We start from the raw sequence: 16,713 nt of genomic DNA on the forward strand, positions 1-16,713 counted from the left end.
ATCTCCAGATAACTATCAAATTTTTTGTAGAAAAAACTATTTTATTTGATATTTTCACTTGTGTATTTCTGAACGGGTTAGTTTGATATGACCGACTTCTTAACCTCAATAAAAAATTAGAAATTTTTGTTCTAGAATGATTACATATTATAACACGAAAACACAAGTTTTTAGTATAAATAGCTCAAATCTCATAACATTATACATTTATATATATATTATTTTTATTGTATTGACCTTCCAGCTGTTACAATAATGTTTGTTCATGTGCACTCTTGTTAGTTTATCCAATAATATATAACTGACCTTTAGTCTTTACAAAGTGACCTGTCTTGACTGTATTTTAGTGGACTAGTATTTTGTAAAATACAGTCACATTTCAACTATTAAGCATTATATAAGAAGTCAATAAAGAAGTACAGCAAACAACTATCTCTTCTAGTATGATATTTGTACTTGTTTGCCGCTTGTCGTAGGTTGCTAAGCCTTATGAAATTTGCTATGTGGAGGATGTATAAAGAAAATTTTGTTTTAGGTTTTATATATACATTTTCAATAACCAAAAAATCATAAATTACTATATCGATGCCATAGAATTCCACTATAATTTATCAAGTGTAGTAACTAAGCTGTATTTGGGTCTAAAAAATATGAAATTTTGACCTCATTAAAGACTTACCTCATCGCTCGAAATTTTGTGTGAAAAGAAAGAAATTAGCAAAATTACATGTCAAAGCCACTAGATGGACATTCTGAGCTTCCGATTGGTTATTCACGTCATATATGTGTATATGAGGGATCATTTCCAAAAATGGAAAGAGGTGGGCTGGGGGCCACTGTGTTTGATTCAGTACAGGAGTGCTATCATAGCAAATAGAAAAGATAAGATGTTCTTATTTTATATTCTAGCTTCTCAATATCAGTAGTTTGAGTTCCCAATTTGTATGAAACTGTAGATTTTGTATTTTGACATCACAAACATCTAAATTGAACCAGTGCTGCATTCAACATACCACGTGACACACAAAAATCGATGTTTAGCTGTGTTTTTTTAATATCTGCTTTTAAATTAAGAAATTAACTAAAGTATAATACCAAAATTTGAATTATAATCTACAATTTAATACCAAACTTATTGACGTAGATTCATAAAATAGTAGCTCAATAAAATTTTGAATGCAAGTCAACAAACATGATGACATGGCCTTTGAAATGTGACCCATCAAGATAGGGTTAAACTAGTAGTTATTCAGATGTGTCAGTAGTTTTTTTATTAGTTATCCACCTTTGACAGGGGTAGTTGTCAAGCTACTCCAATAATAATCTAATTTTCACAGTAATAGTTAAATTGATGTGCATAATATAAACAAAATAAGGTTTAATATAATATTGCACTATCATTTATCTGTTTATTTATACACAGTATTGGAAATACTTATGGGAACACACAGATGATACACATACAGTAGTGACAGTAATTACAACTAATTGGTCAATTTATCATAAGTACAATGCACTAGTATTTTGTGTGTGATTTAAACAGATCAAATCACCTTACTTTTTGGCTGCCACAGACTTATCAATGTCTGATTGTTCTAAATATCCAGTATTACTCCCCACAATTAAGCCAAGTTGTTTGGTTTCTAGTTTGAACTAGGACTTTGTGCGGGTAAAAGTCATGATAGTAAGTGTTGCAGTTGCATGTTTTTTCTTCTAGGTACTACATCACCACATTATTTTTGTATGCTAGAAGATGAATCCCTGCCCAAGAAAGTCTTGTTCCTTGTATTGGCTCTCGAGCATGCCCCACTGTAGGTTTTGTCCATTCATCATGATACTGTTTTCCTTTTTGCCATCAAACAACCTATCATTGATTACTGCCAAACAATTTGAATTAATCTGTAAAGATCATTCCTTTTGATTTTCTCATCCCATTGTTTGAAGTCTGATGTATATTTCATCCTTTTGATTTAGTTATCAGTTTTAAACAGCTGCACATCTATTGAGGACACTTAGTGCTGATGTGTTTCTTGCTGTTTTGGAAGTAATGTTCATATCTGCATTCACAGCTAAGTCCTTGGCAAGGTCTCTACTAGATTGCCATGTAAGAGTTAAAAAGCATAGTTTGAATTACTTAACATCACTTTTGAAGAATTTTGTTTTTCTATCTCGACTACTTTTATTAGGAAAAAGTACTAGATTTTCATACCCTCTCTGGGTTTTCTTACAAATCCCATCAAAACAGAAAATTTTACCTCAATTTGTTGCATGAAGTATCTATCACCACCTTAGCTTTGATTTCTGCAACTTTTTCAAGTGAAATTTTGGTTTTGGCTGCCACGAATGTGTTCAACACACTACTGGTAGAAATAGTATGACTGCCTGTATATGTTTAGGTATTTTGCTGGTGTGGAAGTGTGTGGTTGGTTGTATGAGAGCTAATTACAGTGTAAACTAACAAAATATGACTGAACTTTTTTGCAGTTCATTTCAATTCAGTAGTGAGAGAAATCCCATAATATTTGCATTTTTGTCAAATATTTACCTACTGTTTCCATAATTATTTCCAGTACTGTTTATATCTGTGCATATGTACACACACACACACACACACACACACACACACAAATTGAATAAGTATACTGAATGAAGTTCATTTTGGAACTTGCAAGATTTATTTTTATGGTTACCATATTTGCCCGAATATAATGCACACTTTTTTTCTCCAAATACTTGCCATATTTTAACAAATTTACATGGGATTTGATTAAAAGATATTTTTTTACAGGTTCCACACATTGGCAAACAAAAATGGTAGACTTGCCCATTAGGGTGGTCAAATGGTAAAAGCAACCTCTAATTTTTGGATTTTGAGTCATTTACTTGGCTATATTTTGAACAGTTCATGTGGGATTTAATACAGAGATACTCTTTCCAGGAACTTTAGTCTTTTGCTCAATTTTTTAGTGAGAAAAACACAATTTATGGTTTTTGTGAACTATTATTGTGTACATCAACCAACCTGCATGGGATTTGGTACAAATATACCTTCTTGCAGATCCCAAGCAGTGGTATAAATAGTTTTTGATTTTTCTGGTGTCAAAATTGGCCATATTGTGATTGCGTGACAGAGATATGTTACATTCACTTGCAAATGTTGGCCTATTTAATTAAAAAATTATTTCTGTTGTTTCCTAGATAGGAACTCAAACTTCTAATTCTATCTGTGTAAGAAACACATAATTGTTTATTTTTATTCAGTGAACAATATTGCAGTATACATGATGAAGCCCAATGAAAATCAAATCAAATCTACATTAATAAGAGATTAAATGTGAAAGAAAGAAAAAAATTGTACTAATGTATTGTTTTTGGTGATTTATATCCCAGAATATAATGCACACTTTTTTCCTCCAAATACCTTCCAAAAAATTGACTGTGCATTATATTTGTGCACTTTCAGTTTTGTTAGGTATCTTACTAGAAGCTACCACTGAAAATCATTAAAGCATCATTAAAGGTTTAAAAAAATATTGCATATCCAATGCAATGGATGGAATGGGTGATGACATGCTGCGGGAATCAGAAGAAGCAAAGGTTCGTGGAATCAACTCCGATGAATCCAAGGGTTGCAAAATTTCTAGTAATGATGAAGGTTTATGTGAAAATGAATGATTAGCTTAGTGTATTACTATGTATAAACTTTTCAATAAATTTTGTAAAACCGTCATGTAAAAAATATTTCAATGGAAGATTTCCAAAAATGTTTATCACATTGATAGTTGTTTACTGTATTCAGAAACTATTCATTACATTTTGTACAACTGAGGTGTAGAAAAACACATTTTCTTCAAGTTAACCTTTCAAAATTGGGTGTACATTATATCGGGTAAATATGGTAAGTTGATTGACATGCTGTGAACATCAGTTACCTGGAGAGAGTAATAATAGCCTTGTAACCCTTTAGCAGTATCTTAGTTGTGAATCGTAATAGATACTCTAATTATAATCTATAAAATATTGATATTAAAAGTATTTTAAGTTAGATTTATGTAACATATAGAGGGTTGAGTATATTAAAACTGTTTTGAATATACAACTCAGCAAGTCACGTGACACTTACAGCTGATATAAAGTCGTGGTTGAATGGAATGTATGGGAACTACATTTTGGCACTTTATAATTTGTGCCACCAAAATTTGATAACTTTTTGGAAGAGTATGTAAAACCCTTTATGACATAAAGTATTCATACACTCAAATCATAAAGATGTACTCAGATTAGGGATTTAGAAATTGAAAGAAAGGGATATCCCTTTTACTTTACGGCACTGGAAAACAAATGAATATGGACCAGCTTGTGGCACTAGGACCTTCCAGAAAGAGACTTGCAAATTGTCATACCCTGGTCGTGGTAAGCAGAAGAGAATCCACAACACAAAGTTCTGTGGTGAAAACTATCCACATGCTTCTGGAAACAGTATGCAACATAATGAAGAACCGTCTGTCTGGAAAATGTCAAATGTCATTTATACACAAGTTGCTTCCTTAACTTAGATATATAACTGTTCCATACCTCAAGCAGTTCAAGAATGAAATGAGTATTTGTTCTGTGTATTCTATCTGAAGACATGGTCAATTCACAGGATACAGTGTCTGGATTTTTGTGCAATTGGACTGATGAAATAGGCACTAGAAAATTGTCATCCTTGTATACTAGGTTGTTAATAGAAAGCCTATTATGTATGCTTGAATATATCTGTCTTGCCACCAAACATTTTTGCAATTGAAACTATGCTGAAGGACTACTACGAAAAGGAACAGTTTTCAGACGTGGACTGTAACAATGTAATGAGGCTCTAAATTTATTGTAATATACTGTGCTCAACCTCTATATTGGTTTTAATAATGATTACATAACCTGTCGCATGGTAATTAAATTTCTGTTTGTCTAAAAAAAAATCCAACAGGAAAACCATGATACACTTTACATACCCATTATTGTATATTCCAAAGTTTAAGAGATTATATTTCAAGGACACCTCCATAATACCTTTTTAAATTCAGTGTTGTGTGAGGTTAGTTTGCTGCACAATATTTTGTAAAAGAAAATCTCAGTCAGTACAATAATTTTAGCAACCAGAACATCTTAAACAAACTAACAAAAGTCTTAATGGTTAAAGTGAAATTTATCTGAGTAATAAAAAAAACAACTGAATACACCAAATGCAGTAGCTACTTCATTTCATTGCCAGTAGAAATAGAGCTTTAAGTCAAGTTGTTAAAACAAACTTATCATTTTGTCAATTTCCTTGATTGATTACCACAGGGTTCAGTTCACTCGGTGCTGAAACTGCCAGATGGTGGAATAACAGAATTATTTGCAGGAAGTTCAGACCAAAGACCCTCCTCCGGTAGTAGCTGGTCTTCAAATAGTAACTTTGGAGAAGTAGACAGTGGTGTAGGTGATGGTACTTCTGTAATTGAAGGCAACTTTGATGGTAAATATAAAAACAGTAGTTGTTTCTGAAAAATAAGTTTTAGAAAAATAGTATTTTACTTACATGTGCAAAAATGCTATAACATATTGTCATTAAATTTCCAGTAATTTAATCATTAAACTTTCTTGCAACAGTTTCTTAATTCTTTAATAGAGAGAGGTTGGGCTTATCTTAACCTATCTTTAATGTGAATAGTGGAACAAATTAATTCTAAAATAAGGATGCTGTAAAGTAACAATTTCTGTATATAACTGAGTTTTAAGGTTTTAAAAAATATTAACTAAAATGGGTTATCTGGTTAATGGGTTAGGCTGGTAGAGTGGTGAAAGCAAATATTGGATTTTGTTGTCTCAAATGAAGAAAAACATTAAACAATAGTGAAAGTTGTAATATATGAATTGATCTTAAAAATGGATGTATAGTTTTATTTTAAGGTTGTATAGCTATTGTTGTGCTAAAATAAAATAAATGCTGTAGAATAGTTGTAGGTTGTAAAACCTATTGGGTGTACATAGAAGTCAAAATGTTGTTTATCTTAGCACTTTTTGCTAAACAGTATCATGTACAATGCACATAATTTTCACAAAGGCTTTTATCATGAAACTGAAGTTGAAAGTTGTAATTTTTGTAATTATAATTCGTACTGTTGTATTTTAATGTAACGAGTTTTAAGCTTGCAAGGAAAATAAAGGACTAACTAATACAAGTACATTAATTAAGAAGAAAATGTAATGTAGTCTTAAATTATTAGGAAGATGTTTTTTGAAACTATAATCATAATCTAGTTACATACATTCTTGATATTTAATGTTAGAAGCTGTCTTCAACCACACATCTGAGGTGCAGAACAACTTTCAGTCCATACAATCAACTAACAACGGTTCTCTTGGGCAGTGTCAAGCTCTATACTTTTATCAAGCTAATCAAGATGATGAACTTACAATAAATACAGGTAAGGGGCCAAAAATAAGTGAAAAATAATCGACTGAAGCAAAGTATAATTTATACTTGAATTCTATATATTTATCAATGGTAGTATCAAAATTATGCTAGTTTTATCTGAAAGATTTTTTTTTTTAAAAGTACATTGCTTTAATGATTATACAACAAAGTTATCTAACTCAAGATTTAAAAAATGTAGAGGTAAGTAAGTTTAAACTTTGACGTACCAAAACATCCATTTGTTAAACTTATTGTGACCTTAGGGCTACGATGAGTGAATGATATGATAACATATGGAAAATGGTATATACTTCAGACAATATTTATACTAACAACATAATTAATAACCTCATAAAAATCTCTTAAAATAGAAAACAGCTTTTGGATTAACTTAATTTTGCCCCCCAGTGGCACAACGGTATGTCTGTGAACTTAAGACGATAGAAACCGGATTTTTTGATACCCGTGTTGGGCAGAGTATAGATAGCCCGTTGTGTAGCTCTGTGCTTAATTCCAAACAAAAAAACTAATTTAACTTAATTTTTAGTTCTTATCTATGCAATAAGCTTGATTTGATCATCAGTTAACGATAATAATTGCCGTTTTTTAAAATCTACGACTTGATTTTTAAGTAACATTCAGATCATCTGTTATGCAACTGAAAGAAAGGTGATAGTTACTACCAAAATATGTGATATTATAATTGATATTTATGTTTTTAATAGTATTTTTTACACTTACGGTGAAGTTATGATTTTGATTAGTCTCCCCGAATGGAATTTTCATTCAAATAATTTTGAATAAACAAATATTTTACTTGCAGGTGACCTTATAACAATTTTAGAGAAGATCGATGTGAACTGGTGGAAGGGAGAACTTGATGGACTTGTTGGCCTTTTCCCTTCAACCTATGTGAAAGAACTGTAGCAATTTAGATTCCTGTATTTTTCATTTATTAGAGTCCTATTTTATTATGTGGGAAAATGACTGTAAATAATCACAGCTCAAGTAGAAATGTTACCGTAGGATCAAAATATATTTAGGAAAATATATATTTTGAATTATTATAAATGTAATTATGTTATCAACTGACTTTGTTGATAAAGTGAAAATGGAAAGATTGAATACCATTTTAGTTAAATTGTGGATAAGAGTTCATGTAATTATTGGAAATGTTGTAGTGTTATTAATTGTTAGTTTAATTATGTTATTATTTTGATTAATTAAATGTTTACAAAAAATGACTAAAAGAGCTTTCAGCACATACCAAAAAGTCGCATTAATTTCCCAATGAGTTCAAATATGGTTTTTATATATAATGAAAAGTATTTTTTTTACATCGGAATGCCTAGCATTAGGAGAAGATGATACATGACATAATGTAGGGTCGACCTGGTTCCACATTCAGTACCTTTACAAATATATATTTGTTAGTTATGAAAATGTCATTTATTTGATTGTAAACAAATTTTCATGAATATATTGATATTTATATGTATCGTTTTAAGTTTGTACACTAGCACATCCCTACTGGCCTGATCAATAGATTAAGTGTATGTTACCATTAATCCTCTGGTCAGATTCCTCATACAAAATCGCAGACAATATAAATGAAGCAGGTTGCATTTGTATGAAATATACAACTTAATAGTCGTATTTAGACACCATTAACATGTGATGTGCTTAACAAAAATGGTTATATGTACAGGTATCTACATATTTACAAAAATAGTTTTTGGATGTTATCAAAATAAACTAGTGGTATATAGGCTCACAAGTACAATTAAAGAATAGACTGATAGTAAATATTTATTCTTTTTGTGTCTTGTTTCTGTAATATATATATATATATACACACTAAAAATGTCTTTTAGATTGTACTCTTTTTAACAATCATTTAACAACTTGAACAATGTCTAGTACTTGTTTAAAATGTATGATTTCCAATGATTTTATCATTTTTCTTTTGAAAGTACTTGCAAACAGCATCACCCTTAGTTGTGATCAGATGTATTATTTTGGTCTCATTCACATATCCTGGCTGCAGACATGCCCAAACAAATGTTTTTGAAATGCTTACAGTTTTGTGTGTTTTATTGGCTTCTAATGAAGACTACACATTTTGTGTCATTGAATGTGGCCAATTTTTGTTGTTGTTGAAGGTAGTAAATCTCTGAACACACAAATAGTAACACTTATTATAAAGCATTTATGACATCAATGTTTAACTTAACAGAATGAGTATTCCTTGAGAATTGCAGTTACATGCATCACCTAAAGGTGAACAAAGTTACTTAGTAATGCCTATGTCTGTGTCTTTCGGGTGTTCCATTATTGGACATCTCCATATGGATGGATAGTTAGCAGACTTGTGGGCAGAAGAGTCGAGATATTGATCATTGTTTTTTGCGAGTATTGTCTGTCTCTTGTATCATTTGTTATTTCACTTTGTTTTAGTACTTTATTAGTTATCACCCAGTCCCCCTACAACCTTCGTTTTTGTCACCCAGTCCCCCTACAGCCTTTTCCAAATTGTAAGTTGTAGCAGTGCTCAGATACTATTTCATGTATGTTCATTCTTATGAATGCACATCTCATTTGAGTTTCTTGTGATTTCAGCAGGTTTGTGCACATATAAGCCAGAATATTATATCTGCTGTGTTAGATGTTGTAAAATGAAATATAGAAAAGATAAATAGATATTTAAGTTATGCTTATTATAAAAAATTTATCCACACTTTAAATAGTAAGTATATTATTAGTAGGGAAAGTAGCCTTAATTAAGTATGTGTATTCAAAAGAGGAATAGATCAGTGTAAACCTATATACACAGACTCATAAATATAATTCAGAGAGAGAGAGAGAGATTCATGTTAAATTTGTGTGTTTGTGGCTAAGAATATGTTGTGTATTAATTGGCTTATTTGGTAATTTTTGGAAACTTAACTTTAAATAATTTTTTTATTAATAAAAGTATTCAGAATATTATTGAGAAGCCACAGGAATGTTGATGCAAAGTACATAACTTTTATTTTTATAAATGTTTTAAGAAAAGTTGGAGAAAGTACATTATTCTAGTTACTTCTTTGTTATCTTTTAAAATATGTATACTCTAGAGTAGAAGGGAACTTGTAATTACCAAAATGTACAGTATCTTTAAAAGTACAACATTAACGTAAAGCTAACTATAATAACCTGTTGAAAAAGTGGAAATAAGGCTAATGTTTTATTAAATTGTTGGCCACCTTTAATTGCTGTTAAAAAGTGGAATTTCACCTGAATTAACTTTACCTTGTGTGTTGTGAAAAGTCACCTCTACCTCTCACTTTTTATTGTGTTGAAAAACAAAAATGATTTACAAATTATGGTTTCAGTGTACTTTGTATAGTAAAATTTTTGAGCCTGGAATCTAACCTTTATATTATTGAAAACTGAAGCTAAATTTTCAATCAAAATAAATTAACTTTATTTAAATATCTTTGTGGGAAAATTTGGAAACTGTTGGCATTTAGAAATCTAAGTAAGGGTTTAATGTAAGTTGATCAGCAAAAGGTTAAATTTAATGTAGATGAAATTAAAGGAGTAAAACTTGAATATTCAGGGGTGTAAAAGGGGTGGGGGGGTGAGGTATTAGGTCCTGACTAGTAGCCGTGAAAAATGAAATAACACAAAACTGAAATTCTACTAATTCATCTATTCTTTTTTCGTTGTTATGACTAATCTATTACTCGTTGCAAATTCATACATATCTATATTCATTGCAGTGTGGTCTTCTACAGCATTTCAAAATTAAAAATAATACATTTTATTACAGAAGACAAAATGTATGGGTTGGTTAAGCAGTTTTCATATGTGTTAGTCTTATACTTTTGAAGTGCTCAAAATAACATGATTTAATTCACAATGTATAAAAAACTTAAAATTTCTAGGCAGGTTATCCAGCCTATACATGAAAAAATCAAAAATGGCTAGTGATCTGGCATTAGGAAAATGTTGTTATTTTCCATAGTACCTAGGATAAAAACCACAGAGTTCTGAGTGGGTGGTCCAAGTTGTTTCACCCAATCACAGCTGTTTAATCTTGTATTAATAAAAAATAATCATTTTAATCTCAATGAGAAAAAATCTTGTAGATTAGAAAGTGTTATAACTGCAAAACTAAATAATTTGACTTTACAGTTTATAAATTGGTGTTTGAGTCGTACGTTTTTATAATATCAGGCTTAAGATGGATTAGCCTGTGGCAATAAACAGGCGACCAATTTTACTGACATTTCAGTGACAGTAGATATTTAATAGGGATAAAAATGTAATGTTTTTTTGTAATTTTTAATAATTATGTATATAGTTTATCTTACACTCTCGCACACATTTCGTTCAAGCAGAAACACACTAGTCCTGGAATTCATGGTAGACCAAACTCAAAATTTAGTCATCTCAGGCATCAAGGCTAGTAGGTTCTTATAACCCTGATATTTTCTTTTATCGTGAAAAATGTGTCTTTGGTCCTGTACTGTTGAACACAGTTTTTGGACCACTGATTTTGGATTGTAATCATTTTATTCAAGAGTCATTCAGCATGCCATTAACTGTGTGGACGAAGTGAAAAATAAACTAAAAACACTTTTAGTCACAAATAATAACATTTAGTCATCAAAGAAAAAACGTTATTCACAAGGATGAAATGAAATGCTAGGTTTTCATTTTGGAACAAATAAAATTTTCATGTTTATCATTTAGTGTATTGTTTTTATAAAGACAAAGACAAAAAAAAAGGTTGTGATTATGAATAGAGAGTTTCTTGTTTAAAAGAAAACTTTGTGATATGTACTGAATTACAAAAAGGAAGGTTTGTAGAAACTGACTATAAAAATCAAGGTAAATATGTGGATAGTTTTTCTTGTAAGAACTTTTTTTTTGTTTTTATAAATGAAGGTAATGATAATATTTTTCTTAAGCACAATAGGCATATCGTGTAGAAATACACTTGCAAAGAGACTAAGTATGGCAGTTTATGAAAAGAAATAGTCCAAGTAAATACAAAAACATTACACCATTGTGAAAGGGTGCTTTTGAAACCCCCATAGATTATTAAATACTTTTCTAAGTCTATATCTACTTGTATGTGGTTTTGATAGCTTTTAACAAGCAGTAAAGAATTGTAACTTTAATTTATTTTTTATATCATTACCAATTACAATATGATAATGTGCCATAAGTTTTAACTATTTAGTAAAGTGATACTTTGTATATTGTAGAATTACATAAAATGTTTTTGTGGTGATGCCAAAAGAAAAGTGAAATGTAATAAATATGAACATGTGTTAATTCTAAAATAAGTAACTGCTGATAAAAGCACTAGTACAACAAAGGTATTAATGTATGCCTATTGTTTTTTCTGTATTAATAATATTAAAAAAAACGTTTTATAAAGATACTGTGATCTTCTTGTACCCTAAATTTCACAAAGTCTGTTATACAATGTAGTGTAACTTTAATACTAATTGATAATATGGAAAGTATATATATATATATATATATATATATATATTATTAATAATTACCATCAGTGGTTATATAAAACTGATGTGGGAAGAAGGCAGGTTTATAAGGTTGATGATACTTTTTTTGATTTTATACAAAACCAAATTAATGTTTGTTTAAATAGCTCAGTTATTTGAAGGTATTTTATTCAAGAAATAAGTTTGTAATCTCAGAAGTACAATTATTTAAAGCAGGAGTGTTTGTTCACCTGTTATTTGGAAGTATTTCTTTAAGGAATGTTATAATAATTTGGCTAAACGTTTATGCCCTGTCTCTGCTGATAGCAGTCAATTTGTGTTGTTAGTAGTAAGAGATACTTATGTTTTAGTAGGTTAATGAAATCTGTAAGACAAAATTTCATCAGATGAACAGTATACACATTAAAGTTGGGCAGTTAGTAGAATAATCAGTTAAATCATTAATTTAATTAATTTATTATCTCCAACTAATACATTATTCTATTCCTATTTTCAACTTGTTTTAGGTTTTTAAATGCATTTTCTAACTAATCTTTGTGTAATATGATGGACATCTTCATGTACATCAGTTTAGGATTGTTACGTTTTTAAACCTTAACCGTTATACATGAAAATTTATTAAATTTGCAACATAGTATGAAACCTGTAACAACCTGAAATTAGGTTAATACCGTTCCTCCCTACAAATTTTTACATGACTACTAAAACTAAATAAACTAATTCTTTTTTTTTTATAGAAAGAATTGTCTTTAGGGTTCATATGATAAAACTAGTAAAGATTCATATGACACTGTGTGATAGATAATGTATAATTCATGCCAATCATGTAAAAATACAAACAGCAGTATGTTGACTGTTTAGCACAAAAATTTATGATGATCCAAGATGATCTTTTTACAGGGATTGAAATGCTTCATAAGGTGGAATTAGAAGCATTATAAGAAATTGTAAAATCATGAGAATATGAAAAAATCTTTAGTTACATACATTTCAGAATTTTTTTCTAGTTTCACCATCAGTGTGAACAACTTAAAAAATAATTAACTGAGTATAAAAACATGGCAACTATTTAAGCAAAAAAGTTATTGATAGAGGTGAAAGTGTAGAAAGAACACGTTAAAATTATTAGTACTTTTTCTATGGGGTTTTGAGTCCATTTTATTTCACCATATGGTAATCTTAATAATGCTATGTCATTTTGTCTAATTCATTGTTCAATATATATGTTTATAGTACAGGCTAGAAGAATCTGTAGAAACACACATGCGTGTAGAGAAATCACTAAATCAACTTACAGCTTACCATACTAGGCAGTATTTACACAGCATGTTATGGCAGCAAGACTTGCCCATTTTCAGTGCTTTCTATCTAGCTAGAGCTAGTTGCAATTAAACAGGAGTCATGTACGTGTAAATAGGTTAACAATTTAAAAGTGTTACTTATTGTTACACTGTTATTAGTCTATATCTAGTAATTTCTAACAGATACAGTTAAATGAGCAAGTTATTCCTCAATCAAAATTTTTTAGCAAATAAAGAGTCTTAACATATTGTAACTCTTTCTATTAAAGCAATTTTGCCCTAATTTGGGAATAACAGAAAAGTTGCTAAAAACCTTCATTAAAATTTATGATTAATAATGATTGGTTTTAATTATGAGTGACGGGCAAAACCACTAAAAGGATTGTATGACTACTAAAACAGTAACCCAAAGTAACACTTGTTACATTTGCAGATTGTAATAAGTAAGCAATATACGAAGATAAACCTACACCATTATTTAGACGTACAAGGTAAACATGAAGAACAGGTATCACTGAGGCTAGTTATGTGACCAATTGCCGCTAGGCCACACCCTCTCATTCATGAGTTGTGTGCAAGCTGAATGTATGCATACTGTTGCCTGCAGTCAAGATAATGGAAATAGTAAAAGCTAATATTTCAATTATTTTGATAGTTGGAATAATTACAAAATAGTGATAATTGAAAATGCTGATTTTGATTAGTTGATTTTTTTTTTTGAGTTGTAAAGCTGAACAACCTTGAATTAATCAAAAATAATTAAATCATAATGGCAATATTTCAATTAATTGGATAGTTGGAATAACTGGAAACACTGATTCCAATTAATTAATTATTTTTGTGACATTAATTGATTTAATAATAATTTTGATTCATCATTTTACATGACACTGATTGATGTTCATATGTAATTGAGTTAATCACTCAGATCTAATGCACATTGATTTTATTTTTCTTGCTTTTAAAACTATGTAAAAGAAACTTACATTGTAAACAGTTTGTGATAATACAAACTTTTGTATATAATGTGGTTTAACTTGTTTTTCATTCCTAGTATGCTTAAATAGTACTAGTAGAAGTGTTATTATAAGTCAAAAATTGCTTGAAAATAATTCAGTGTATCAAAGTATCTATACTTAAACTTTGTCATATCTGTTCTAAAAATTACTGTAGTAGCATTGTTACATTGCATGTACATTCAAACTTAAAATCACAGAAAATCAATTTTAATTGCAACAGAAATGACTGCTTTTTGAAAGGCACTTTTCAAAATCCGTTTTTTTTAAACTTTCCACAGGAATAGTGACATCAGCTGGTGAACTTTTAAAACTGGAGCCAATTTGAAGCACAGTTTTAATTGAACATGTGTAAGCTTCACCTTTGATAATAGGACATGTGGTTTACATTAACTTCTGTTCTAAATATGGTAATTAGAAAAAAGTTATACTTTTTTATTCACTTAAGTAAATAACATTGGATATTTACTTTTCCTGTCAGACGTATAATTGACGACCCCATATTGGAGAAAGAACGTTCACTATAATTTTGAATTTATTATGTGTGCCAACACAAAATTTAACTAGCTTTTAGTAAAATGTAAAAGTCTGTTGTACGCAGAAAATCAGATGTGTTACAAATGTACTTGACCTCAACATATGCCTGTGAATTGCTGATGTCAGTTTGACTTGAACAAGTCAGAGTGCAAAGTGATGTTCATGTGAAGAATATAAGTACTTTTGTCTCTCCACAGCTTGTATTTGCATAACTGCCAAAACCTCTGAAACACATATCTACAGTTTTTTTTCAGTGTTCCTATATATATTGTATTTGGTATCTACTCTATGACAAATTGTTGCTAAAATTAATAGTTGATAACCCTGACATCAAGTACATAATACGATGTAGAATGGCACTGCACTGCGTAAAAGGCCATAGCATGTGCACTTTGACCTCCACTCATGCACATGGAAAATTAAATATTTGGTTTTCATACATGTGTAGTTAGTTTATATATATAGTTTTTTCTGGTTTGCTTATTTAATGGCAAAGGTACTTCTGTATGTAAATGAAACTGTCTTTTCACTTATTAGAATGCTATACTGCTAAGAGGTTCTCTTGTTGAATGACCCATGAATGTACATTAACACTTCCATGACCTTGATAAGCAGTGCTTAATAATATGACTCATTGGAACGTAGTGTCTGAATATTATCATATTTTGTTCAACAAAATTACAGGCATATGATTCATAGAATTTAAGTAGATGCTACCATGGTATTTACATATTTTCGCATACTGTCAGTTCTTCCAATTTATCTCCATATCCATAATGGAGTTATGACATCAGAAAGTTGTATACTATCCAGGTAAAGTTAAACTCTCTGTGTAAATGAAGGAAATAAAAGTAAGTTGAACATGGAGAATGTTCTGTTATTATGTTTTACAAGCTATGACAGAAAATGCTTGATTAATTCAGTTTACTCCCAACTCTGGTTGTAAAGGATAAATTTTTATACTCGCAGGGGGGGGGGACCTCTGAATTGTTTTTACTGAAAGCTCTGGTATATCCACAATTTATTTTTTTTATAGAATTAATTTTTTCAAACATTCATTTTACCGTGAAGGAATTGAAGGAAGATTTATACTGAATGTTGTACCTGTCAAATTAGAGAGAAATTTAAAGTGAGGAGATGCCTACATTCATATTAAAGCAATGAAGTTTTATTCTTTGATAGATTGTTTGGGCAGAGTATTCATGATGAAACTTTGTAGAATGAATAGCAACTACCTGTTGTAGAGGCACAAGTGTGGAGGATGATGTTTTGAAAGTCTTCCACCTTTTCATCTTCAGGCGTCTTGCATCTCTAAGACAGGCAGTTGCCATCCATTCTACAAAGTTTCGTCAATAGTTTTATATTTCTGTGTTAAAGACTAAAATCTAATATAAAAGTGAGCTTAATCTGTCACCACAATTAAGAAGGCTAGTATCTATTTTAACAGTGAATTTTGCAGAAAGTGAAATTATTTTTTTACGAGAGGTCTTACTGCGTTTCAGCTGTTTAACGGTCTATAAATTGTTAGAAATAATGTTTATCAAAGATGTATATAGTTTGAATAATAGAAACAATGTATAAGTATACTTTTTAAATAAAATTTTTTTGCAAAGAAGAGGAAAATCCAGTGCCATTGTAGAATGAATATATATGTGATATTACAATGAGAACAATTAAGTTACGTGCATGAAGTTGGAACTTTTGTTGATGAATTTGTATATCATTATATTTCATGTGGAAGTATTGCTAGAGAAGTGCAATAAACAGTGCAATTTGAACATTATTTTTTGAGATATCTGAAAAATTATATTTTTTATCTAATACCTGTTTTTGCTATTGGACATATATTTTAATCAATAATCTAGCTCTTAAACTTGTGATTATAACTTAGATTT

General features: G+C 30.0%; 1 protein-coding gene across 1 annotated transcript in view; it reads left to right on the forward strand.

Annotated features, from left to right (window-relative positions):
* LOC106468760 (nostrin-like) overlaps positions 1-16,441 on the forward strand; it is a 62,172-nt gene extending 45,731 nt beyond the window's left edge. Inside the window, exons 13-15 of the mRNA XM_013929560.2 lie at positions 5,329-5,500; positions 6,315-6,452; positions 7,266-16,441. Coding sequence (XP_013785014.2) covers positions 5,329-5,500; positions 6,315-6,452; positions 7,266-7,369 — 414 coding nt within the window. The 3' untranslated portion in view covers positions 7,370-16,441. The remainder of the gene's footprint in view (positions 1-5,328; positions 5,501-6,314; positions 6,453-7,265) is intronic.
* Positions 16,442-16,713: the final 272 nt, after the last annotated feature.

The sequence above is a fragment of the Limulus polyphemus genome, unplaced genomic scaffold (assembly GCF_000517525.1).
Source record: "Limulus polyphemus unplaced genomic scaffold, Limulus_polyphemus-2.1.2 Scaffold0, whole genome shotgun sequence".
Taxonomy (NCBI): Eukaryota; Metazoa; Arthropoda; class Merostomata; order Xiphosura; family Limulidae; genus Limulus; species Limulus polyphemus.